Here is a 13,995-nt window from a genome sequence, read left to right as displayed (position 1 = left end):
GTTCAAACCCTGTCTCAGGCAGCATAAAGGAGAGTTGAACCCCAGCCTCTCAGAGGCCAGCCGCAACCCCAAACTACTAGACCACATCGTGCTGCTTGCCCAAGTTATGGCCTAATGAATATGTAATGAAAGTGGAACAACTGCAGCAGAAAAATCAGATGCAGCCACTGGGCCCCAGTGAGAATCCCTCTTAGCCCAGCAGCAGCATGTTCACCTTGGAGAGAGGAGATGGCTGTTCCGGTCCATTCTCAGCAAACTGAGGAAAGAGTTGAACCTGCATCATCCACGTACTGGGTAAATACCAAAGCCACTGGGCTACGGGGGGATTTATGTCTCAGGGGTGGCCAGTTACTACTGAATGAAAGTGGCACAGCCTCAACATGCTACAACAAGCAAGCCTCCTCCGGCTGTCCTATCCTTCAGGATCGGGGCTCACGCTTGAGAGACTGCAGAGCCCTTTTCAACTCTCTGCTCATCAGGCAGGGAGAAGGAAATTGTCCCAGCGTCTTTGCCTCTCAACCTCTGCTTGCCGGCCACAGCCTGGAGTCCCTCAGGTGACGCAGGTGCCTAACCCGCTTAGTGTGAGCTGGTTAGGGACCTGCCCAACGCCCCGCAAGACAGCCCAGGGGGAAGGAGTCAGAGGCCTCCCATGTCACTTTTAACCTAGTGGTTAGGGGCCTTCTCTTAGATGGGGGTTGGGGGCTGCTTCAGGTTCAGCTGGGAAAAGAGACAGTTAAAGCTGGATCTGATAAAGGTCTAGCCAATCATGATATGGATGTAGAACGTGACTCAGGACCTGTTATTCACCACTTCACGCAATGCAAGAACCAGGGGTCACCCGCTGAAATTAGTAAGCAATGGGTTTAAAACAAACCAAATGCAGTACTTCTCCACGCAATGCACAGTCAGCCTCTGGAAGTGGCTGCCAGTTGACATGTAGGCAAAAACTATAAGTGGGTTCAAAAAATGAATTAGAAAGTTCGTGGTGAATGGGCCCATCAATGGCTATTAGCCAAGACAGTCAGAGATGCAGCCCCATGCTCTGGGAATCCTTAAGCTCTTGCCAGATGCTGGGAATGACCAACAGGGGATGGATTGCTTGATAATTGCCCTCTTTTACTGATTGCCTTGGAAGTATCTGGCATTGGCCAGTGTCGGAAGAGAGGTTACCAGGCTAGATGGATCATTGGGCTGACCCAGTATGGCCGTTCTTATGTTCTTAATTTCCCCCTCTGCGTGATGAGGAGAAGGGATTTGAAAAGGGCTCACCTACCACCTGGATGAGTGCCTTAATCATTGGGTCCCAGTCTACAGTGTTCGGAGCACCTTCAGTTTTGCCTGTTGAAGCCATTCCACTTTAATTAAATATTATTTCAGCCAAATAATGGGCGAGGCTCCTTCTCTGGGCCAGCTTCTTAGGTGGGCTGTGAAGAGCTATTGGTTCAAATCCCCTTTCATAGAGTCATAGGGTTGGAAATGATGGCAAGGGTCAAACCTTTCTGCTTGCTGAAGGGGGGGGTGGTTGAAGAGTGGTCTCTTGCAGCCCATATGTGTGCCCTGATGATATAGAAGTAGCTTCATTAAGCCAGGATTTCAATACTGTGTTGCTCTGGGGTAAATATTGGGACTAGCATGACTAGGTCCCTCTGGCAATTTCCCATTCAGACTGTTGACAGCACCACTGGAATAAGCACTCACGGGAAAATGCAAAGAACATGTTAGACATTTCCTGGCACCAATGAGACATTTCCAAAAAATACAAATAAATCATATAAAATAGCCATATTTGTAAAAGCAGCAACAACCCTTCAGATTTCATAAGTAAATTGAAATAATTGCAATAAAAATTCTCTGATTTCATAAGTAAATTGAAATAATTGCAATACAAATTCTCTGTGATTTACATGAACCAGGGGTCACCCGCTGAAATTTGTAGGCAACAGGTTTAAAACATCAATCCATATGGTCTGCACGCTTTAGTTTATATGCTTTCAGCCCCTTAGGAACAACTGAATGTTAAATCAACATATATAGTATTTTAAAACCAGAGTAAAGAAGAATAAGTAAAGCACGCACAATCATTACAGAAAAACACAGGTTCTGTGATAAGGCCACTTAATAATACCCTAACTGATGCAATTAACTTAATATCAATGCCATTTCCTTCGCTCTGTCAACCAAACTAAAAGCCACTATTAACGCTGGAGTGTATTTGAGCGCGCGTTAGAGAAGGCTCTCTGGGAAAAACACGTCTTTAGAGTAACATGCCACAGCAGCCAAGCTCAGGGTTGCTTGGAGGAACCCAGTCCAACCCCACAAAGAATGGAGGCACCTACCCCATATAACCAACAGGACTGAAGAGAGACAGAAACCCCTTGCGAGAGCAGCCATGATTCCTAGTGGGGATGGTTCTCAGGCTGGATAAAGGCTCTTTCCAAAAAGGATCCTTCTCCCCACGCCACGCCGTGCCCAGGTGCAACAGGGTATCAGGCTGCCAGCTGATCCGTGCTTGTCTGCTGTGATCGGTCAGCGGGGATCAAGCTAGGGACACGGAGGTGTGGGAGCAGGGAGCTCAGTGTGAGTTTAAGATGCCATTTTCTTGTGGGGAGAAATCCATGCAAGAAGCTGGCTTGAACCCCAAAGGGGCTGGCGTCAGCACCACGGACAGGTCTCCCGGGAGCCGGATCACCACCCCCCAGCCCCCCACCGAACGAAATCCTGGACAGCTCCACTCAGGAGACGCTGGGCAGCCTGCTCCCTGCCGGGGTCGGTTGCAACCCTTCCTCCTCCTCCTCCTGGCCAGCGGTTGTTGCTAAGAGCAGCGCACCGTGGAGATGGAGGCTCCGCGCAAGGCACCCGCTGCTGAGTGCTAGGGAGATCGGCTTGGCACATGCAATGCAACAGCCAGGGCCGGGGGAAGGTAGCTCCCCCAAATCAGATCCGCCCAGACCGCCCCAGAGCCCGGATCCGGCAGGATCTGGAGCAGCGGCGGCTGGGAGGGGCGCGTCCCCGGCCTGGGATCAGCCGGCTGGAGGCGCGTTTCTCTCCGCCCCTCCCGCGGGCCAGGTGCATCCTAGCGCCCTGTAGCTGGGCAGCCTCCCTGCTACACACGCTTCCCCGGCAGCATCAGCAGCGAGCCCAGCCTTCCCGAGGGAGGCTCCCCCAAGCCAAGCATGCGCAGACACTTCCCTTCCTCTCCCAACCAGAGAGACAGACCCACCACTCCAGTCATCAGCCAGCAGCCTCACCTGCCCCGCTCCCCCCCCCCCCCGCCCCAGCATCCTTCTAGGCAATCAGAGCCTCCCTCCAGACTAATGATCATGCCAGAGCTTTCTAGCTAATAGCCAGGGCTCACTCCCCGTCCTCGCCTTTAGTTCCATCATCGCAGAGCAATAACAGCGAAATCGTCTTTCTGGAACAAGCCATGCACTCAGCGATCAGCGAAAGCATGTGCTGCTCGCTCTGAAAGGAATCCTGACGGGAGAGCTGAGGGGTGTCGTGCGGTAGCCTGCGCTGCTGTCTGATTTCTGGACATCGCCAACTCCACGCCAACAGAACGGCAAGAATTTGGCTTGCATGTCACACCACGTGCCATTAGTTTAATCTGCTCAGATGTTTCCCCTGCCTGGGGCTTTTCACCGAGTGCTCTAGAGTCAGCCGAGAGATCACTAGCTTTGCATTTATTCTTCCCCATCTGCACTTACATGGCAGCTTTGCAAGGAGAGCTGCAGATGGTAGCATTACCCGTCCCAGCCCCAAAATAAAGCTGGGGGAGGAGGCATGAGATATTTATCCACTGGCAGGACACAGGACGTCCTCGTCCCGTGAGGAGCTTAATTCTAACATTTGGAAGGCTCTGAAGGTCATTAATGTAACAGTAGGAAATACTGGGAAATCCTCTCTTCTCACGTATCAGCCTGTTCCCCAGGCTGGGCCAACAGCAGGCTGGGCTCTCTGCTCTTGGAGGGGAGCCACAACACCCACCATGTATTCCTCCAGTGCTGAAAGGCACCCAAGGTCACAGCTGAGCAGATCTGGGGAAAGCGGATGCTCATTAAATGCTCCCTCTTTCTTTCTTTCTTGTTTCCCCTTTTTTTCTTCTTGGAAGAGGCAGGATATGGAGCAGCTGCTCCTCTGACAGCAGGCTGAGACACATGGTTCTTTTAAGTAATCCTACTGCACCCAGAATCATAGGTGTAGTTTGACTTCTGTATGGGGTGGGGGAGGAAGGCAGCTCCAGTAAGGCCAACAAGGCCACACCCCTATTGTGGCTAGACAATATCCCAAAATATAGAATGTGCTTGTAATCTAACCATGGAAGGTGGGTCACATGATGCCCTGTGCTCAAGTAGTGAGGGGTAAGAAGTCGTGGTGTTGTTCCCAGATGAGAGGTTCCTTCTAATCCACCCCCACACCCAAAGGATGCCCTTCTCCAGTTTAATGACACTAGCATACTGAACAAGGCTCAGTGGGAGGATAATTCCTAGCCAGTGAGACCTGCAGCACAAGCTAAGATATAGTCCATCACACTGAGCATTAAGCCACCGGCTCAGCTCCCTCAGTGCCCAGGGGCATGCTGCAGACACAATAACTAAAGGCATATCTACATCAGAAATTTCCTGGAATAGCTATTCCAGTTTAACTCTCCATGTGAACGCTCTTCTTCTGGAATAATGATACCTTTTTCAAGGCAGGCTAAACTAACCCAGAAAAAGCCAGAATAAAAGCATTTACATGGAGACTTAATCGGGAGTTAATCAACTCTACTTTAATCAAGAATAATTTCCGCATGTAGATGAGCCCCAAATAAAGGACACAGGACCTAGACCAGGGGTTCTCAAACTGGGGGTGGAGACTGCTCAGGGGGTCACGAGGTTATTACATGGAGAGGGGTCGCAAGCTGTCAACCTCCATCCCAAACCCTGCTTTGCGTCCAGCATTTATAATGGTGTTAAATATATTAAAAAGTGTTTTTAATTTATAAGGGGGGGGTCACACTCAGAGGCTTGCTATGTAAAAGGGGTCACCAGTACAAAAGTTTGAGAGCCACTGTCCTAGAGATATATAGGATTTGTCCCCAGTTCACCTGCCACAGTCTAAATTATGCTTAATAGAAGGATGCTACTTTGTAGGGCTTTTTATAGACATTCAGAAGCTATTGAATAATGTTCCTGGCTGTCTCGTCTGACAGCCATGTGCTTGAAAAAGTGCAGTGAAATTAACATCTGTTCTCAGCAAGCCAGGTGCGCTGCTGGAAAAAACAAGTCCCTGCAAAACACAGGACGCTTGGAATAGTCAAGCAGCATTTCATGTGTGATAGCTGCTCCAATTGCAGCTGCGTTACAGAAGCCTGACAGTGAAAGAAAGGAGGCCTGCCTGAGAACATGTGCTTAAGAGGAATCTGAGAATCAATAGCAGCTGCTAATTGGCTGTACACTTTCCTATTCCTTGGTATGGTCCCTCCATCAGGCACCTGACCTAGATACATCTTCCTGGGAGGAAGTTTCATATGAATGAAGCCCTCTTTCAACCCTAATACTGGATTCCCCAGCCTGAGAGAGTGAGTGTGCAGAAAGCAGAAAATCATGTCTTGCTGGACTTATAACAGTATATGGTCAGCAACAAATGACTCATTAAATAGCAATCATGTGCAGTTCTCCAACCACTGCCATTTTCAGGCACATAGCATTTTGCAGTTATTAATGAATTAAGCCTCTGAAGATCCTTGTGAGGTTGGTGGTCTTACCCCCGATCTACAGATGGGGAAACTGAAGTGCAGAGGGGCAAAGTGGCTTCTCTGAAGGAAATGGGTGGCAGAGCTGGGAACAGAACCTAATTTGAAAATCCCTGGGCCAAATGGAGACTGAATTCCCCTGCCCAGCTTTGAGGATGGTGGTTCTGCCAGACTTTCAGTAGGTAAGATCCCTTTGTTCTTGCTCTGCCCATGCTACAGACTCATCTTCTTGGGCCTAATGGGGACTTATTCTTAAGTCCTCCCTTGTTTTTAACCTCATGGGAGACAGAGAATAAACACCTCCTGTGTGCCAACTATAACAGCATGCAGCCAAGTGGGCACCGCAGCCCAGTTTCTGCCACAGTTGGAGAGTGATTCCATTTCTGCCACACCTACTTTTTGTCTTCTTGTCCGGGTTTGCTGAGAAAGAGCCAAAGAATACACACACCTTAACACAAACACATCCCTCCACACACACACACACACACACACACACACACACACACACACACACACACACACACACACACACACACACACACACACACACACACAGTAAATGAAGGACACTGAGGCAAACCCTCTGCCCTTTCAGACCTCCAGTGGGGACTAAAACATTGAGGGGATATAAATGTTGAATGCTACCAAAAGCAGCACCACTTACCATGTCGGGGTTTCTATGGCAACCCACCCAGATACTGCAGCACAGGAAAAAAGACGGAAGCTTTTGTGTCAGCATATTAAGGTCAGGAGATAAAAATAAATTCAGCTTAGCTGCCCCCCAAGCAAACTCCCTTCTTCATTATGCCCCTTGGGCTAGGACATGAAAGGGGCAGTGCAAAGCCTGCATGGCTTGCTACTGTGTAATGGCTGTCCAAGCAATGCTCCCTGAACCTCACAACAATCACATTAATTTGCTTAGACTGAACTGTTTTCCTCGTTTGGCAGACAAACATCAGAAGGCTCCTTCCCTGAATAGCCTCTCCTGGCTGCCAGGAGACAACACAGATCCAAACCTGTCACCAACTGCTCACAGTCAATCATTTCCACATCAAGGCCACTGGAACAGCGCAGTGGCCAAATAGCAAGAAGCAATGGCAGTGCTACCTCCTGATGTGTAATTAATGCTGGGGAGAATGATCTGGAAGGAAGAGGATCAGATTCCCTGTGTACACACGTACACCACGGCCCTTAGAGAGGAGTCTATAATTGGGATGGAAGCAGTAACGCTCTATAGAAATGGAATAAGGCCGATGAGCATTATTTTCAAAAGCTATAGGATTCAATAGAGAATGGCATCCTTTCTATGGTCTTTTAAAAAACATAGTATAGGACTCTATAGCAGGGATCTAATTCTCCAGTAGCTTCTGTAGGAAGATTTGAAGTTTAAAATGTGCTATTAAATCTATAGGGTTTTTTCATTCATAAGGTTTTAGATGCCTTCTCACACACAGCCAAAGCTACATCCCCATCACATATCCTCCTACATGCAGGCCTGCCACTGTATTCTCCATGCAAGTACGTATTACTAAGCCTACATCTCCATCACACATAAGTGCCACTGCACTGTGCTATTTCTCCATTCTTCCTGCACAGACAGCTATAGCTCCATCTCTATCAAATCCATGCACACCACCCTGTGTTGGTTTCCTCTGTGCTCTCTATATAGGTACATATACCCTGATTTGTCTCTCCCTCACATTGCTCATCTCTGCATGGGGTGTATTTACATACTCTGTACATCTATCCACCCAGGGCTCTCTCTCCATCACATACAGCTACAAACTATACAGGGCTTCACCAGCATTCTCCACATGCATTTATATACCCTGGATTCCATCTCCATACTCAACACTAAGATAACTGCATTTTCCATCACAAACACACCAAGGACTACCCTCCATCACACACAGATTCTGCATGTCTATGTTCTTGATACACTCCCTGAGCAGCACCTTGATTTTAGACTATGCTGCTCTACTTTGCAGATCTGCCAGCTCTACAGGGGCGTCTAACTAGTGTCATCCCTTTAAAGCCAGGTTGTCCTTTTTAAAATGCAGAATACCTGCTTCCTGGATCCCTTAGGATGCATAAGGAAAAGTGCCTTTGCCATCCTCGCCTGCCAGAGGAAACATAACCCCAAAGCTGCCTCCATTCACAGCTGGCACTGAGCACTGTTTTGCTTTCAGGACTAAATCCACTTAGGACTAAATATTGTACAATCCTCCCATATGCGAGCAACAGGACACTTTTCTGGCAAACAACAGTCCATTTGTACTGTGTGTCTTTAAAAATGTTCATAATGGCACTCCCCTTGTGATAAAAGGATTCCCAAACTCAGAAAAGAATCACACACAGCTAAGGATGATCGTTGTACAGCTTTTAAAATCAGTCTGGTGGATTTAGACACGTTAAAAGGGAAGATGAATTTATATCCCCAAGGACTGCTTTGAAAATCTTCAGCCATTGATCTGGAACAGATGCTTCCCCAACGGAATTCAGGAAATCATCTCATTCCAGCACCTCTGATAGCATCCAGTGGCTTACACCTGAGTTGCCACTTTACACTTTTACCAAGGCCAGAGTCTTTTAACATTTGTGGCACCTTGCTTTTAAGTGCATTATGTTCCATGTTGCTCCATGTAGGAAGGTGCCACCCTGAAAACAGCAAGATCTGGTATTGCCTAGAAAGGTTGTAGGCATCATTCTCCAGGACACAAAAGCTGCCAAGAGCAAAGGTACACTAAGAGGCCCTAAATACAATCAGCAGTCCAATGAGCTGGTGCCTTCCACAGGGACATGCAGAAAGCAGGTCAGTTGTGATCATGTAAGGTTAACATATTTCAGGCCTCTCATCACTTCATTTGCCCTTTGGTAGTGGATCCCGGGGCAGCTCCAGGCACCAGCACGTCAAGCACGTGCCTGGGGCGGCAAGCCACGGGGGGCGCTCTGCCGATCGCCGCGAGGGCGGCAGGCGGGTTGTCTTCAGCGGCATGCCTGCGGAGCGTCCGCTAGTCCTGCAACTTCGGCGACCCTCCTGCAGGCATGCCGACAAATCCGTGGGACCGGGGACCTCCTGCAGGCAGGCTGTCGAAGGCTGCTTGCCTGCTGTGCTTGGGGCTGCAAAATACCTAGAGCCGCCTCTGGTGGATGCCAACCATTAGCATGTCAGAGCTCTATGCACATTCATTCATACTTGCTCATTTGATTTTTCGGCATTACTGTTGGAGAAAAACACCAATGAATCAACAGCTTGAATTATTTTAGCAGCGCGGTGTCTGTATTTCCATACACAAAAGCTTGGTCAGCAACAGTGGAATATTCCTTACCTTGCACTGGATGGGGAGTGCCAGATGTTGCATTCTTTCTTTAATTGTATACAATGAGATAATTTCCTTGTAGATCCCAAAGAATTGATGCATATGTCATGAAACTCACTCACAAAAATCTGAAAGTGTCACTGGTCAGTCACATGTAGGACTGGTTCATCCCGAGTAAGTCTGGTTGCAATGCTCTCTACTGTCTCACAGGGCACTCCTGGGAAAGAGGAATTTATCTTCCATCTGAAAGGATAAATATATAGAACATCAGACAGGATGCAAGAGCTTGTTTGGAGGGAGCAAATGTTTCCTTTTGCAAACCAGGAAAACCTCTCGGACAAATTCACAGGTCATACATAAGGTGTAAGTTACATATCATTCATGAGTTTAAGTGAGTCTAAACTGTGTAGTTTACAGTATAAAAGGCATGGAATAGAAGGATGTACAGGAGGGATAAGTTGAAGTATCCCTACCCTACACTTCACCCTACACCTTCTTGTGGCCCATTGACATGTAACTATGCCATCTTAGAGCCCTTTATGTTCTCTTCTGCTCACTTAGGGCCTGATCTTGCTCCCACCATAGCTGACAGGATCTTTGCTGGAACACAGGATGGGATTTTCAAAAAAAAAAAAAGCTTAAACAAGTTATATATGCCTAACACTCATTGATTTTCAGTGGGAGCTGGATATCTAACTCTCTTAGGCTCCTGTGATGGGGCGCACTACCCCTCCACTGGACGGGAAAGGGTTAACCCTACATTGTGGGCTGAGGAAGCCACGCCCCCTCAACTCTACTGGGCATGAGCCAAATGCACCAGTATAAAAGGGAGCAGCTCAGGTGGGTCTGACTGCTAGAGAGGAAGGCTGCATGCTGCTAGTTCCAGGTGAGTCTCAGCCAAAGTCTGGAGTTGCTGGGCACAATGCAGGCTGGGGAACCTGGAGACAGCAGAAATGCCTTGACTGCAGCAATGGGAGCCATGGTAGGAAGCAGCCCAGGAGAATGAGATAGTGGCTTGGTCAGTGAACTGGAATTTTGAGTCAGTGTGTCTTGACTGCTGCCACCTGCCCCTGCTGACTCAGTGACCTATGTTCTTGTCACTACTAGGGCCCTGGACTGGGGCATGGTGGAGAAGGAGGACCTGGGTGCCCCCTATTGGGCTGCTGCAACTTCCTTTTTTGTATGGTGGCCCCCTTTCCTGAGGGAGGCCTCTAGGCCCTATTGCCTTGCTGATGGGGGCTGATTCATTGACTGTGACCACGAGGCCCTACTAATAGGGGCAAGTATATTGACTTTCTCCAGAGACATAAGTGTGAGCTATGTATGCTCTGCCACTACACCCTAAGAGGGATGGGGTCCCCCAACCCTGTCACAGCTCCTTTGAAATGCCTGATAGTGCTGTGGTCAAATTTTTGTAGTGGTGACTCCTTTCACACAGCAAGCCTCTGAGTGTGACACCCCCCCTTATAAATTATAAACACTTAATAAAATATATAACATTATAAATGCTGGAGGCAAAATGAGGTTTGGGGTGTAGACTGACAGCTTGTGACTCCCTGGGGGGAGGTCCTGAACCCCTGAGTTTTAATTTTATGCTCACTTAATGACTTGCAACTTCTTCTTCCTCCATATGCACTATCTCTGACCTGGGCTCCCCTGCTAACCTCCCACCAATCAATACTTAAAAAAAAAACTATCTGGCCTTGGTGGTGGTGGGGATTCAGCAAGTTGCACTCTTCCCTGTCTGTTGAAGCTGAATACTGAAGCAATATTCTAGGGTGGTATTTGCACCTCTGGTAGCCTATTATGTATGCAGTCTTCTGCATGAGAGGTAAATCCAAGGTTCTCCTGACCACCTTCTGGCCATTAGAGCCCATGGCTAGAGATACTGTCTCATTGTTTCCTTGTATTTCCCCATGTCTTTCAGTCTCCTCTGGTTGTCTCTTCTCTGATACTTTGTGTACAATTTTGGGGGCAGGGAAAATTTATTTTGTACAGTGCCTAGCACAGTGCAGTCCTGGGTCCAAGACTGGGGCTCCTAAGTGTTGCTGCAATTCAAATTATAAATAAGACAATGGAAGAGAACTGGACAATTCCCAGTACTGCCACTAGTTTGCAGGATGACCTTGAGCAAGTCAGTTCCCTACCCTGTGTCAGTTTCCAATCTGTAAAATATGCTAAATGATACTGAGAGCTCCTCTGTAAAGCACTTTGGGATCTATGGGTGATAAGAGCTAGGTATTCTATTACTACATTTCAAGGTTGATTCATTTCACTTTGCCTAACTAAATTCCCCCAGCAGGTGGAAATGCATACAGTATTCCTCACACACTACTTGTGAACCATTGTGTAGTGTTCTTGTGCATTTTAAGCTGCTGCCACAATCCAGCCCCAGGAAAGACTATTTGTGCGAGGGGATAATCCCTATCTGTCCGGTTTATTACAATGCTTTGGGGTGAAGGATGCTTTACAAATTTAAGATAGTAACAATTAACTAATAAGATACTTGAGCCAGTGTCATTGCAACTTCACTTAAACAGTTTTATCATAAAAGCAAAACACAGCCCAAATCACCACGCATTGCACTGACATTTACCACAAAAGTTGATGCAATGAGTTACTTTTTTGCCTATGCCAGATGAGGGAGGGACAGGATTAGAGCTGGTGCCAGAACTTTATGTAAGTCTATTTTCTGGTGTCTGCCATTATACCATTACAAATAGCCTGCAACCTTTATTGCCTACACAAACCTGATGCCTCTGGATCTCTGAGGGCATGTCTACACAGCAATTAATCACCCCATGACTGGCTTGTGAAAGGTGAATTAGGCTCAGGGAGCCTGGGTTAAGGAGCCATTTAATTGCAATGTAGACATTGATGCTCAAGCTCTGGGAGAGGAGAGGGTCTCAGAGCTCAGGTGAACTGAGTGGGTGTTTAATTGCAGTGTAGACATGCCCTTAATTATTTAGCTGATTAAGACAGCAGGGCCTGGACTAGACAGTCTTTAAAGAGATTCACTTTCTCTTGTAGCAAATTTAGCACAATTTTCCATGCTCTGCAAAAATCAAGCACTACCACATTTTCATCTGTTAACTTTCAAGTCCTTTCTGACAGTGAATAAATATTACTGCTCCTTTCTGCCAGCTGGGGAAAATGAGACTAAAATTTGACTCTAATAAAAGTGCTACAATGTTGTGGCAACATCAAGAACAGAACCTGACTCCCATTTCCCTCCTCAAACCTCTGGACAGTCCTACCTTCCCCACAGAAATGTAAGTGAGCAGAGGGTGGCTAGTTTAGAGTTTGAAGTGAGAAGAGCAAGAGGGGTCACTAAGGATGAGTGACACTGGCCTGGGAAAAAGCAGGCAAAGGAAGGTGAAGAAAGAGGGTGAGTGGGAGGTGGGAAAAGCCAGAGTGGGATAACAATAGATTATGGTTTTCACATTTGGGGGGAAGCCACTGCTGGAGGTGCTCACAGAGCTGGATCCAGGCCCAGAGGAGAATCCCAAACCAGTGTAATCCTTCTCCCTCTCCACCTCAAAGGAGTCCTTCAGAACTGAGTGAAGCTTGGCATATCTCCACTGGAGAGCAGCAGAGAACAGTGCAGAAGCTTTAGCATCACTACAGACCAGGGTGTGTACTGGGATTGCTTTCAAAGTATAAAGAGTAGCAGGGATACAGGTGGGTGTTAGAGGGGCACCTGTTTAGTCTCAAGGATGCCTGAGAATCTAGCCATTCCAGTAACCTTTCAGAAAAGGTTGAACTGATGTGTATTCCCTAGTAGTAGAACTGGTCACAAAACTAGACTTTCCCTGTTTAATTTTTTGATTCAACTTCAAATGTCAATTTTTCTTTCCCAAAATTGTAGATTTTTTCAATTCTCCCATTTTCTTACCCCCTTTCCACTGGATAAAGAAGGAATAAGGGAAAAAAAGGGAGTGGGAGGAGTCAACCATTTTTTCACCTCACCTTGTGTAATGAAAACTGTCTCCCCCTGCTTTCCAGCTTATGCCATTGCAAAGTAGTGAAAACTAGAAGGAAATAAATTCAAAATAATTTAAGATTTTTAACTTAAATGCTTTTTATTGAATTGTTTGCAAAACCTTTTTTCTAATTATCCTTTTTGATAAGTGTTCTGAGCAAATCTTCTTCATTGCAATTTTTTTGGGCAGGTCTACCCATTCTTAAAGGGAATGGGATGTGGGGATATCTTGTGAATCCAGCAGTATGGAAAGGGAGTCGGGAGAGCGGAAAGCAGCACTCTGGGATAGAGGAAGGATGATTGGATTATTGCCTAGACTTGGGTAACCTGTGTTAAGTCCCTGCTCCCACAGATGGCCCTTGGGCAAGTCACTGAGTGTCTACACTACAGTGTAAGCTTGGGGTTCAAAGCCAATGGGAGTTGAGTGAAGATGGGTTGCAGCGCTGGCCATCAGTTAGTGCCCAATCTCAAAAGGTGCTGTGCATGCTCAGCTCCCATTGACTTCACTGAGAGTGCAAGGTGCACAGCCCTTTAAGGATAAGATTCCCCTAGTCAGCAGGAGTAAAACGTAAATAAATGGAATAAGAACAGAGGGATGCTGAGGGGTTGGGTGGTACAGAAAAGCATAGGGCGGGGGTGCCAGACTTGTCCAGAAAGGCATGTTTGAGAAATTAATGCTTGTCTGCCTTTGCATGGTATTATGTAACAAACCTTGGACAAGGGGGGTTATAAAATGCTTATGTCCCCTCTTAACAAGGTAACTATGCCCTTGGCACCAGGCATGACTCCTTCACCACTTGGAAAGGAATCTTTTGGCCACATAAAAGCACAATATAATCACCATCCGCATACTGATCTCTGGCCTGGCTCTTCCTAATGAGACATTTCAGTTCATATGGATTATGTAAGACTCTGATTATGAAATCAGGAACCACCACAGTGTCTTGGTTTCTGGATCC

General features: G+C 47.1%; 1 protein-coding gene across 7 annotated transcripts in view; it reads right to left on the bottom strand.

The window, feature by feature from the left end:
* The window catches only part of SCN3B (sodium voltage-gated channel beta subunit 3), a 29,006-nt gene extending 22,496 nt beyond the window's left edge, over positions 1–6,510 (bottom strand). For 5 of the 7 annotated variants that reach the window (XR_003997179.1, XR_003997182.1, XR_003997180.1 and 2 more), the window contains exons 1-2: positions 3,705–3,810; positions 2,337–2,541 (exon numbers count right to left, since the gene is read on the bottom strand). Coding sequence is in view for 3 of the 7 variants with exons in the window: in XM_030538133.1 (XP_030393993.1) it covers positions 2,337–2,391 (55 nt within the window). In the remaining 4 variants the exon portion in view is untranslated. Of the gene's footprint in view, positions 1–2,336; positions 3,177–3,704; positions 3,811–6,398 lie in introns of those variants that run through there. The other 2 variants (XM_030538135.1, XM_030538134.1) reach the window with 2 other exon arrangements.
* Positions 6,511–13,995: the final 7,485 nt, after the last annotated feature.

Source organism: Gopherus evgoodei, chromosome 19 (genome assembly GCF_007399415.2).
Source record: "Gopherus evgoodei ecotype Sinaloan lineage chromosome 19, rGopEvg1_v1.p, whole genome shotgun sequence".
In the NCBI taxonomy this organism is placed as follows: domain Eukaryota; kingdom Metazoa; phylum Chordata; order Testudines; family Testudinidae; genus Gopherus; species Gopherus evgoodei.
Note: the sequence above shows the minus strand (reverse complement) of the source record. Positions and strands in the feature narration are given on the sequence as shown.